We start from the raw sequence: 12,244 nt of genomic DNA, 5'->3' as shown, positions 1-12,244 counted from the left end.
GTAAACTTTGTGAAACTTGCTAGTCTTGCTATTTTTTCTCCACTGATTTCAAATATGCCACTATTTTTGCAGTAGGTCAATTAGTTCCTGAGATAATTAGAGATAATTAACCATTTTTGCCCAAACAATAGACAAAACAGTGTTAGCTGCAAAACTGTAATCTTCATATTTTCCAATACTATGAACCCTGGGGAATGCAATATAGGAAGCAGTTTTCTGATGCACCCCTGGGAAGTCATTTTACAGCTCATTAAACCTTGGTGGCACCAGTGGCAAAGAACCATCTCGATTGCCTGTTTCAAACACCAAAGTTTAATGACCTGTAAAATTAGTTCCAAGCGGTGCATCAGAAAACTGCTTCCTATATTGCATTCCCCGTGTTCATAGTATTGGAAAATATGAAGATTACAGTTTTGCAGCTAACACTGTTTTGTCTATTGTTTGGGCAAAAATGGTTAATTATCTCTAATTATCTCAGGAACTAATTGACCTACTGCAAAAATAGTGGCATATTTGAAATCAGTGGACAAGAAATAGCAAGACTGGCAAGTTTCACAAAGTTTACTTGAAAATTAAAAGAAGTTGTTTTAAGACCAGTGCCCCCCCCTTAAATGTTTTCTGGGCTCAATTCTCTGCATTCTTTTTGTAAAGAAGAATGTCTCGTTATCATTTAGGTCAAATTCGGGGGTAAACTGTGGACTCTAGTACCACAGAACAGGAGTGGTTGGAGGTCAGTGGAAGAGGCCTTTGTCCTGCAGCGGGCCTGAGTAGGATGATGATGCTGATCATGATGGCCTTTATCGCACCAAAGTGCCTGGGTTGTGTCTATCTTGTGACGGAGTATCAGAATATTGGGGCTTGCCAAGCAAGGCACATCGTTAGAAATTGCTTTCCTGTTTTCAGAGGTTGGTGGTGTTAGTACCGCCCTACATGCACCTAGCAACTTCCTCAAGCTCGCACACTGTTCATCTTGCAAATAAGCTTGACCCCTTGGTTCCACATTGCAGACGGATAACCTGGAGGGTGCCGAGTCTGGTATGGAGGACGACTACGAAGACGAGGAGATGAACGTGACCTGCGGCGCGGTAAGTCGCTCGTCAGTGAATTAAAGGTGGCTCGCCTCATCACATTCGTTTGGGACCTACTAATTCGTGACCTTCGGGCTTAGGAACTGTCATGCGCCAATATGAAAAGTTTTACTGATTGATGAAATTTCAGTTTCTAATGGCCCAGTTTGCTTCATTTAGTGGTGTATCACTCCTCTACTGAAGTAAAAGATTAACAAGTGCATTTTAGTTTAGCTAGTTTCCACTAGATGTCACTTGCCGATTAGCAAGTGAAAGTTTCATTTTTTTATTTCATTACAGAAGTGGTATATTTCTCATAAAGGCAAAGTGGTCATTAGGAACATCTTTATAAATCTGTAAACCTTTTCATATTTGTCCATGTTTTCAAGCCCGTTTGTCATGAATTAGCAAGTACCACCGGAATGTGACTTTAACTTTTGGGTGATAGCACCCAACGTGTGGCTTGCTAGTAACTGGGAGTTACAGGCAGAGCAAGAGCGCCTAGTATTTTGGCAGGTATGCTCGTATCGTTTTGTTGCACAGCAGACTGAGGACGCCTTTGCATGCGGCATCATCCAAGCATCGTTTAAGGGGAGACGTGGGTCTTGAAATGAACTTTTTTATTAATTGGTCTGTGATAGTGAAAATCACTGTGCATATGTGTTTTGACTTCCTCATTTCAAATATGTAATTAGGTTTCAAGTGGTATAAATATTTTTTGAGTTATAAGGAAAACACTGGAGCCTAATTAAGTAATTTCTTACGGGCCTTTAAGGAACTTTTATTCAATTTTTTTTAAAATAAATGGTATGGATGTGTAGCTTAAGACCTGCCATGCATGCTGAAGCTATTTATATTCCTGTAAAGATAGTTGATTGGATAGAATTAGTCTAATTATGCCAAGTACAGTTTTCAGAAAACTTAATGACCTCTAATTATTACTCATAACATTTATTTGGGGCAAAATGAGCCAATTAAAATAGCATCAGCATGCAGTTAATTTTATCCCGAATTCAACGGTATAACACTTGTAGAAATCCTTTGAAAAAAACTACCTCAAAACCCCTGTAAGGCTAGGCACATATGCAAAAAAAGGGAAGCTGAGAAAATCGCAGTTGAAGTTTTACTACAAACGACAGATTTATCTATTGAGCATATGAAAAAAAGAAAGGTTCTAGAATGTAGCTCGTTTTTCGCTCAACACGAGCATACCAAGTTTGCTGAAATCAGTTGATGGGAAAATTATGAAATCCTCTGTCTACAGATGGCACTTTGCAGAAAAACTGAACAAAAGCAAAGAAAGAGCGTTGCTTCAATTTTTATTCTGTTGGCAGCGCGCCGTCACTCTTTGGCGAGGCTGAGGTCCCGATCGTGCGCCACAGTTGTAAACGTTTATTTTGTTATGTTACTGCTTCATTTGTAGCAATCAAATCGGATTTGCATCGCATGAAATGAGTTGCAGTGAAGGGGCTGGTAACGGAATGCCCACCACTGTTCTGTGCGCCATTAAACACAAACCATCATCATCATCATCATCACCACTGTTCTGTGACGTGCATGCGCTTGGCTAGGTGGGATCACCACGTTTTCGGTTTAATCTACTCGTATATCAAGTCACCAACGCACATTTGTGCACAGTGCGAACATTTATAATTCTCAAATCACTCATCTAGGTATATAGTAACCTGCCGACGAGGAAGCGCGCGCCGGAGTGCGGGCCGACCCGCCGCGGCATCGTTGATAACAGCTTGCGACGTCGGCATGCGGCATCCTCCACTTTATCATTTCTTTTCTTTCTATTTGCTGCTGATCGAAAGATAGACACGCCTTAGTGCCCCCGCAGGCGTAATCATATCGCTACGCTATCGTCTCGGCAGCCCGCGCGGGAGCTAAGCCTACCTCTGTCTCGGCGCCGTTCTCGCGATAAGTCGTCGTCACACGAGCAGAAAATTGTATTTCAGGCGCTTTTAATAATGCTTGTTCTTCCTTTCGCGTATTGATAGACATATTTACTTTATTTTTACGCCATGCGGGGCTTCTGCCGGTCCTCGCATAGATGAATACATGAGCCGTTGCACTCTGATGGAAATGCCGAGCAGACGACCCACGGCGCCCAGCCAATGAGGTTGCGCGCTGCAGTCACGTGCAGTCAGTAACCAATTAGGCGGCGCGTTCCGTCTCTTTTCTACTCCGGTTTTACTCGCAACCAACGGACGAAACGGAGTTGTTCTGGCGGGGAATTGAAAACGAAAAGACGCGCTTTCGGATGAGACCAAGATGGACGCCGTGGCGCATGTAGAACCCGAGGGGCGAGTCGTCGAAAAAATGCTATTTTCGCGCCGAATCTTGGCCGATTTTAGCAGGCGTCGGTGCTATAAATTGATATTATTGCTCAAATACGTACTCCTGGGTCTGGATATTTTGCTAACAGGTAGAAAAATAGCTCTACTTTCCGAAAATGGCGATTTCTAAAAATTGATTTTTTTGGCCAAATTTCGGGATTCCAAGACCCGCGTCTCCCCTTAAGCGCTGCCGGTTAGTTGCGTATATTTTGCCTCAAATGTACCTGCAGTTTTGTTAGCGCTAAAGAACGGGGAGATGTATGACAAGCGCCAGCGGTTCATGAGGTTCGAACGGTTATGACCACTTAAACTGTGTTGTTTTCGAAGCCTCAGCGTGACTTCCCTGATGACGATACACCAGGCTCTACTTGGGTCCGTTATCTCGCTGCGCTGATTGATTCCGGCAGTCGCTTGACATCGACCGTTACAGTGAGCTACGACTGCAAGGTGGACTGCTGAAGTGCTCTGCACTTAAAAACCACTCGTCGTTGTCTTGTAGGGTCCGATCCCTGGGGAAGCTGACGTGCCGGACGAGGAAGACATGGCCGAGCCAGAAGCGTTGGACGAGATGCAGCGCGACACGGATGATGGCAACGAGATCGAAATTGTCGGTGAGTGCCGCTGCCCGGTACAGTGACAGTGGTGGGTGCACGTCTCATGGTCTGTGCTGCGTCACACTGTTCTTTGTGCGTTGCAGCTGTTGTACATCACTGAAAGCGTTAGGTTTTGCCACGGTAGCTAACAGAGGATTACCTGGATGTCAAGACAATTAGCTGGCTATTATCGTTGTTAAGGGGGGATGCTGGTCATTAGACGAATTTAAATTTTGAAGTAAACTTTGTGAAACTTGTAAAACTTGATGCTAATACCATGAACTCTGGTGAATGCAATAATCGAAGCGTTTTTTTTTTTTAAATGCGGAGCATTTCAGTAACTCACGATGTCACCCGCGTTGTCCCGTCGTAGTCCGCACCGTCGTTGTCCGCACCCCTCCCCCTACACTATTAAAAGAAAATACTATCCGGCGCCAGGTTTCGATCCCTCGACCCTGCAGGCGGAACGCAATGTACGTGGTGCTCAACCCACTGCGCCACAAAGCGGACACAGAATGGGAGGCTACGGACGCGCCTTATATCCTTGACTCATTCAAATTACTGCTGATGAGCGCTCTCTCGTAGCAGTTGCCACAAGTGCAACAACATTAACCTAACGCAAACTACTTAACGTCGTGCCTGCATTTGATCGTGCCCCTCGCGAGGGGGATGTTGACGCTACCTCTTGCAGAGATTGGGTGCAACCGCCGAGAACAAGGTCCCACGAGCGGCGCGCGTGCCGTGGACTGGTGGCGCCATCTGTCAGATGCGACGCAAACTACTATCAAGGCAGTGCGAAAAACGAACGCGTGAAATACAAACCGGGCTGTTAGAAAAAAAAAAAAGTAATTTTTGCTTTTTTTTTTTTTTTTTTTGTGCACCATTTGGAACTAATATTACAGCTCATTAAACTTCTGTGGCACCAGTGGCAAGGAACCATTTTGAGTGCCCATTTCAAACACCAAAATTTAATGGCCTGTAAAATTCAATCGCAATTCAGTTGATCCGGATTGAGCCCAATCCGGATCGGGCGCGCTACACAGCAGTTTAAATCGCGGTTTAGCCTTATCTCGCTCGAACTGAATCCTGGTGGTTTCTCAAGCATGCTCAGACGAAAGCAGTGATACTCTCGTCCCCGCTGAGTAATGGCATAGAAGCTGACAACTTCAACTAACACCACAAATTGCATCAAATAACTTCACCCTAATAAGCATGCAGTAACTTATATAGTTCCATATAACTGCGACCGCGCAAAGTTACCAGACGCCGGCCGTGAAGCACATTTGTAGCGCCATCTGGCGTGCATTAGTGCCACCAGTGCAACTTCTCGATCGGGATCGAAACATGCCGTGTAGCAGCAGCACTCTGTCGAGCGTGCTCGAAAAGTCCATCGCACTTCGCTTCAGTCCGGATTGAAAGTGCCCATGTGACAGGGAAGTCGAGTTATGACTTTAGTACGGATTTTCGGAAAAAAACCTCCCCTTTATTCGAATAAATACGGTAAGAACATTCTTTTATCCTCTAACACTGTCACCATTTGAGGACACTGTGTGTGTGTTTGTGTGCATGTTTGGTGACTCTTTAAAAGGTGTCCTCGAACAACGGTGCTCTTTTTTTAGGCCAATGTTGTGCCCTCGCACACTGCCGTTGTTTGAGGTTCGCGGTTGCGTCTCGGGTGTGTTTTACCACGTGCAGACCTGGTGGAGTCTGGCGAGGACAACGAGATGGAGGAGCCCTTGCCGGAGGAGGAAGAGGAGGAGGACCAGGGGGGCCCCCTCACCTCTGCGGTCGAAGAAGAGGGAGTGGAGGAGGAGGAGGTGGTGGAGGAAGAGCTGCAGTCGGTCGTCGTGGAAGGCGGCTCCTCCACCGTGGCCGAAGTGCCGCCATCCCTGCTGGTCGCTCCCCCACAACAGCAGCAGCACAGGCCGTCTCTGCTGCCCAGAGTGCGCAACGAGCGGCTGCCGTCGGTGGGTCGCTGCGCTCGCAATTCCAACATCTCTCGTGACGTTGTCTATGGCTACGTAACACCACTCTTGCTAGGGTTGAAGGGGCTACGAAGACAACATACAGGTTTGGTTTGTCAAAAAGACCGCTTCCTTCCGATGCAGTGATGCCAATTTTATCACCTAACTTGAAACAAATAATCGAGGTATTAAAGAAAGCAGCTGACTCAGTGGCAACTTCCCAGCCTTTTTCTGGGGTGTCTGGGGACCTTGTTTGTGTCATTGGTGGCCGCTGACCTTAGCCTCCGCCAAGGAATAAAACTGGGCGATTGTGGTGGGGCCTCTAGTTCCGTTCGATCGTATCACCTTAATGCTAATGTGCAGTTCACATTAACATTACAGTAAAAACTTGGTGATACAAGTCTTAGGGGTCACCCGTGTGATATTGGGCCAACTTCGGTTCGTGTCAACAGTTTATGGGCAGAAACAGCCAATTTCTGGGTGAAATTTGGAGTAACCGAAACATTGCTTCAGAGCAAAGCAGCACGTCGAGCAATAGTTTGCACACTTCTGAAGGTAGCCTGGAGTAATGTGGCCGACCGTTTGAGCTTTGTGATGGGGAAACAACGTGGGTGGGTGTTCTGTTTCAGAGCCAGAGTGCGGCAGGCTTCGAGGAGGGTGACGACAGCATTGTGCCCAGCACGCCTACCCTGTTCGTGCCTCGGAGGACGGACGGCTTCGCCGAGGCTGTCGGGTGAGTGAGAGCGAAGGGTTATGTGCGTCTGTAGCGGTTTTTAGGAATTTTGACGTTTACTAACTTTGTGCTTGTCGGCAGTGGGGCAAGTTCTACGCAGTTGGGATCTAAATAAATGACGTTCTTGACGGGACAGTAGGATGCGTGTGCAAGCTATAAAGCCGACCGTTTTTTCGGACTCCGAAAATTTGGACTTGCTGGATATTTCAGACTTTCCCGAGGAACCGCCTGTTGTCCCATAGGAGTAATGGCTCGCGAAATTTTCGGACTGCTCTTTTATTCGGACTATTTCTCGTTCCCCTCCATGTGCGAAAAAAATCGGTCGGCTACTGTACTGTTTAGGGTTAGCTGCCGTAGTGTTGAACGAAGCCTTCAGTGTGTATGGGATTTTAGGGGCCGGCATGCTGATTGCCGATGTTTTGAACTAGCAAGAGAGAATGGCAAGGCATGGCTGAGTGGACATCGGATGGCCGACAGAGAGAAGGGTGTTTGCGGCAGGCTTCAAACGCCATCTCTGGTGCAGCTCCCCACACGTGCCCCATGGCGGATTCGTTTTTGGCGGAGCGTCGGAGGGGCAAACCACACCCGAGCCATCCGGACTGTCCCAGCTGGCCTCACAGGAAGGTAAGCATACATTGTGGCCTTGCTGCGAGGTTTGTTGCCAACAACTGGCTCAAGCTTGAAGCACAATTGTGTTGGCCTCCAAGTCTGAAGAACTATAGTGTGTCGTACTACCGTATTTAATCAAATATAAGGTGAGGTTTTTTTTCCCAAAATCCGTAGTCCCAAAGGCATACCCTGCCTTACATTTGAAGCTCAGTGTACCCTCGCCTTATAATTGTGAGCGCCTTATAATCGAATAAGCATGGTAATACAGTGGAATCTCGGTCATACGAATCTCAAGGGGCGGCAAAAATATTCGTATCACCCGAAAATTCGTATCATCAGAAAACGAGAAAAAATGGAATTGTGCCGCGCATGTGACAGGCGGCGGCAACATGGCGTCGGCTGTTGCCGTGAAGAGGCGCAAGTAGCTTCAGCGACCGCTTGTAACCTTTTGTTAAAACGCAGCTCAAGGTGTAAACTAAGTTGCTCATGCGGGGAAAAGCTCATAAAGTGGGAGAAAACTGCGCTATAAAATATCATCCACGCCAAATATGCGCCGCGGAGGTGGCCCAGCCAGCTGCTGTCGAAATTGCCGCCATGAGGCACACGTCTCCCCATTGGCGCAAGTCATGAGGCTCCTCCCACTGCCGTTCGCGGCAACGTTGGCGGCAACCAAGGCTGAGCACGGCCGAGCTAGGGCGGCGACGCGCGCTTTGTCGATACCAACGTGCGCACGCGGCCGCTCTAGCCCGGCCGTGGGCAGAAACCACCCCAGCAGAGGCTGGCGCCAAGGTGCCGGCCCGAATCGTCAACGCGGGAGTCAAAAGAACGCGTGCTCACCTTCGACGCGACGTGCGCACGCGAACCGCATGCGATTTGTGCGCGTCGGCGTTGAACGCGCATTATTTTCACGCCCGCGTTGACGATTTCGCCCCCGCGACAGATGCTACCTCGCTCGGAAAATTACGGCCGACGCGCGCGGCAGTGGGAGGAGCCTGCCGACTTGCGCCAATGGCGAGGTGCGCTCTTCATGGCGGCAGTTCGAAAACGCTCCGGACAGCCCGGTGGCCCCGCCGGAAATGTTTAGGCCTAACACCCCAGCAGATATTGAATGGGCGCTTTCACTACCGGCGCGGATGATGTTTTATAGTACCGTTTTCTTCTACATTATAAGCTCCTTTACCGCTCAAGCAACTTCGTGCGTGCCTTGAGCGATATTTTAGAGAGCGCTTAGAAGCGGTCGCTCGAGCTCCCGACGCCACTTCGCGGCCGAAGCCGCCGCCATGTTGCCGCCGCCGGCCGCGGCGCGTGCAGGTGGTTACGCGGCAGGGTCAGCGCGCCTGTGGCGTGCGCGGCGCGTTTTCGCGAGCAGAAAACGCTCCATGCGATTCACGCTCCATGCTTTTGTGCCCGCGCTCAACCAAGGCCGCACGGCCATACCAACTCTCCCGCCTCCCGTCCACGCCGCTGTCGTCTGCTCGCGGCTCCCGTGTTCGTATCACCCGCACCTGGGGATAAATGCGTACGGATCATCCGAATTTTTTTACATTGCATACAATGCATTTTCGCCGGGGAATTTTAAAAATTCGTATCACAACGAAATTCGTATCAACCGAATTCGTATCACCGAGATTCCACTGTATGTACTACAGATAAATCTGGTGGCAGTGTCAAGGCAAGCTGCATTTCAGCGAGCGGGCTGTCGTGTTCTGCCGAGAGCAATTCTATCGTCATTTGGCATGGCTTGCCAGCAAGCTCAAAAGTTGCCTCTGGCTGCTGAAAAACAGCAGTATTATTGTAAAGTTGTTTTATCGATAGAAAACTGGAGCTCCAACGGGCTAATTTATCAGAAATTATTTGGAAGTTTCGTGCAAGACTAACACGCAAAAAATGTTACCTATTTTCGTTTATTTTGGCTTGAAGAGCAAAAAGAAGCCCTGTGGCTAGCCAAGCCAAGTTGGAGAGGAGCATCGCTAGCTGCTAGGGCGGCTCCCACAATGGCACATGATTGTAGCGACAGATTCCGCTCTGTATGTATTAGTGTAAAACTTTATGTGAAGAGCTGCTTGTGGTTTAAGGTTAACATTGGCTGTGTTCTATTTACGCCCGCAGGTGTGGGAGTGGATGACACCCGGATGGACCTGTCACACTTCGAGGAAGGCGGCGGCCGTAGCGTGCCTTCCACACCGCTCCAGATTTCTCCAACAGGTCAGTCCGTCGTCCTCCTGCCTGTTGCGCACCGGATGACTGTTTGAGATTTTGTAGGGACAGCCCCTTCTAGCTCTCAATCTCGTCTGACGTTCACAAAAAAAAAAAAAAAAAAAAAAAAAAAAAAAAAAAAAAAAAAACACCTTTAGGGACCATAGATTCTTGCAGAGTCCCTCATTCGTTATTAGCTGAAATTGTTGGATGACTGTAATAGATTGAAATGCTTTATTGCCTGTCCCCTTGTCTGTGGATGTGTGTACATCGAGGCATTCCAAATTGGGCTGCACATTAAGATTAAGAAGTCGTCAAAGAATGAAACGTTGCTGGCACAAATGTTTGACAAGGGGTCTGGTTTGAAGAAAAGTCCTCTTGTTGAAATGTCGGCTCCAGCGATGTTCAGTTTTGTGGTGACTTCTCGTCATTTCAAGCCTCGCTCTGTCCCAAACATCTTTCTTTTGTTTTTATTTTTTAAATTTCAAACACGCAGTGTGGTCCTTTAAAATCCACCCAGAAAGCCTTGAAAGTCCTCGAAAACCTCTCAATTTTTGTCGTACAAACCAGTGTAAGCCCTGTCTTCATTGCCCCAGTAGTGTCCCAGGCGTATTGTTCGGTGCAATCGAATGCCCTTCTTGTTGCGGGTGCAGAGTCGCGAGACGCGTCGCTGTTCCAAGGCGAGGCAGGCGTGGTGGAGGAGCCTCCCGATGAAGAGGAGGGGGAGGCGGGGGAGGCCCCTGGAGAGGTGGAGGCCCCCTCACAGCAGGAAGAGGAGGAGGAGGGGGAGGGAGAGGAGGAGGCTGGCCCGACCTCGCCGGCAGTTGTCCTCGTCACGGAGGCACAGGAGTCCGGCAGCCAGGGGTGCGTTCCTCTGATCCTTCTGTTTTTATTTTCATACACTGTTAGCCCTTACGGGCTGTTACAAGGGGGGGTGAGTACAGTCTCTGTCAAAATTTTCTAGGCTAAGCCGAAAGTGCTCAGGCCACAAAAAATTCAATGTACAAGCTTATGTCCCGAGCAACACTGAAATGTTTTATGCCGGAAAGCTAGAGAAAAAACCTTTCTTACTGTTATAAAATAATTTTGCTACATTTAAAGGTGGACTTATTCTTCGAAATCTTTTTAGTCCATTAGGCTTAGGTTTGTCCAAGAAAATTTTGACGAAGGGTGTACATCATAGACGACATCCGTATGCACAAAAGGGAACACAAGTCACAGTGCAAGGAACAAGAAAAGAAGTGACTCCTGCTAGTTTAGTAATCTTTCTAAGTTTTTTGCAAAGCTAGCGGTGTTAGCTTCAACAAACACTGCTATCCCTGTATACCTGCAATAGCGGTGTACCCAGGATGCGGCTTGCCGCTCAAAGGTGAAAGCCTTAGGTGCCTCATTCTGCAGAAAACCGTTGTTGTTATTCACTCAAGAAAATGGATGCCACTGTAAAAATAGTTAAATAAATATACGTGTGATCCGATAGATTTGAGTCCAGGCCTCCACATGAATGGCCTGAGGTGCTACCACTGCACCGGAACAATTATTGTCATTGTTAATGTTCTTTTCTTTGCAGCACATACCCATTTGGGGGATTGGCCAGGAATCGGGAGCTTTGAGGAGGCAATATGCCCTCTCCAAAAAATTCGCAAACTGTTAAATGGAAATGTAAAAGTTGTAGAGTGGTGGTTGCTGTGTGAGACCTATGGCGCCACGTGAGTTGGAGAAAAAAAGTCGGTTGCTTGGAGTAATTTATGCCAAGATACGGTGAAACGAAAGGCAACAAAGAGAATACAATGTAGCAGTAAGGAATTTAGTAAGTATTGCCAGGCTTTCCTCGTCAAAGCACGTAAGATGGCTTTGAGGCCCTGAGGAATTTCCGTGATTAGGCTTTGCGGTCGCTGCTCCGGTTTTGCCCTGATCAATGAGATTTCCTTAGTGCAGTGTTTTACAAGCTGTGTTGATCCCCAGCCACTGTCTTCCACCACCTGCTGCTGCAAACTCTGCCACCGCGGCGCTGTTTGCAGGCTGTCGCCAGCGGCCTGCGCTGACCCGATTGTGGAAGAGCCCTCCGATGAGGCTGAAGATTTGACCAAGCCTGAGGCAGCGGTTGTGACGGTGCCCACAATCGTCATTTCGCCTGTGACGACCGTCGGCGAAGGTGAGCGCGTAATACGGAAAATCTAATGTCACTCAAAGTGAAAGACAGTAGCTGTTGATGGCATTTGGTTTGGCCGTGTGGGTCTACACAGTGAAACAAATGTCATTTGGTAATGGTAGCGGGGACAATTGGCAAGCTCACAAAATTGCCAAATTACAGTTCAAGTGTGTCTAGAATGTTTTCATATGTAATAGTTTTTTATAACAAAAAAAACTTATTCTTTTAAAGTTGGAAGAGAGTCACCGTATTAGGTGACATAAGTAGACATCACAAGCCGAGACAAGTCTGCAAGAAATCCGTATCAGGGTAGCATTGAAAATGGCAGAGCTTCACTTGTACTTCCGTGTCTTTATTTGATTGGTTGATTGATTGATTCATACCTTTATTGGAAGAAAAGGGAGGCCCAGAGGTCATGCATTGGGAATGGGAAGTGAACTGATGGGGGAGTGGTAAAAATCTTACACTATTGAATGTCTCTGAGCACTCATTTTGGGTCCATGATCTGGTTTTTTCTTGGTTATTGCTCTATCAGCTGTTATGTTTGAGCTAATTACAGGAACATATATTGTCTAACTGAATGAAAAAGTG

At 47.6% G+C, this 12,244-nt stretch overlaps 1 protein-coding gene across 1 annotated transcript in view; it reads left to right on the top strand.

Annotated features, from left to right (window-relative positions):
* The window catches only part of LOC144137939 (uncharacterized), a 126,826-nt gene that overhangs the window by 107,894 nt on the left and 6,688 nt on the right, over positions 1-12,244 (top strand). Inside the window, exons 40-47 of the mRNA XM_077669971.1 lie at positions 1,008-1,085; positions 3,909-4,020; positions 5,698-5,969; positions 6,596-6,699; positions 7,223-7,323; positions 9,418-9,513; positions 10,158-10,368; positions 11,523-11,656. Coding sequence (XP_077526097.1) covers positions 1,008-1,085; positions 3,909-4,020; positions 5,698-5,969; positions 6,596-6,699; positions 7,223-7,323; positions 9,418-9,513; positions 10,158-10,368; positions 11,523-11,656 — 1,108 coding nt within the window. The remainder of the gene's footprint in view (positions 1-1,007; positions 1,086-3,908; positions 4,021-5,697; positions 5,970-6,595; positions 6,700-7,222; positions 7,324-9,417; positions 9,514-10,157; positions 10,369-11,522; positions 11,657-12,244) is intronic.

The sequence above is a fragment of the Haemaphysalis longicornis genome, unplaced genomic scaffold, assembly GCF_048455015.1.
Source record: "Haemaphysalis longicornis isolate Haplotype H1 unplaced genomic scaffold, Haemaphysalis longicornis Haplotype H1 scaffold_5, whole genome shotgun sequence".
Taxonomy (NCBI): Eukaryota; Metazoa; Arthropoda; class Arachnida; order Ixodida; family Ixodidae; genus Haemaphysalis; species Haemaphysalis longicornis.
This window is presented reverse-complemented; position numbering and strand designations above follow the sequence as displayed.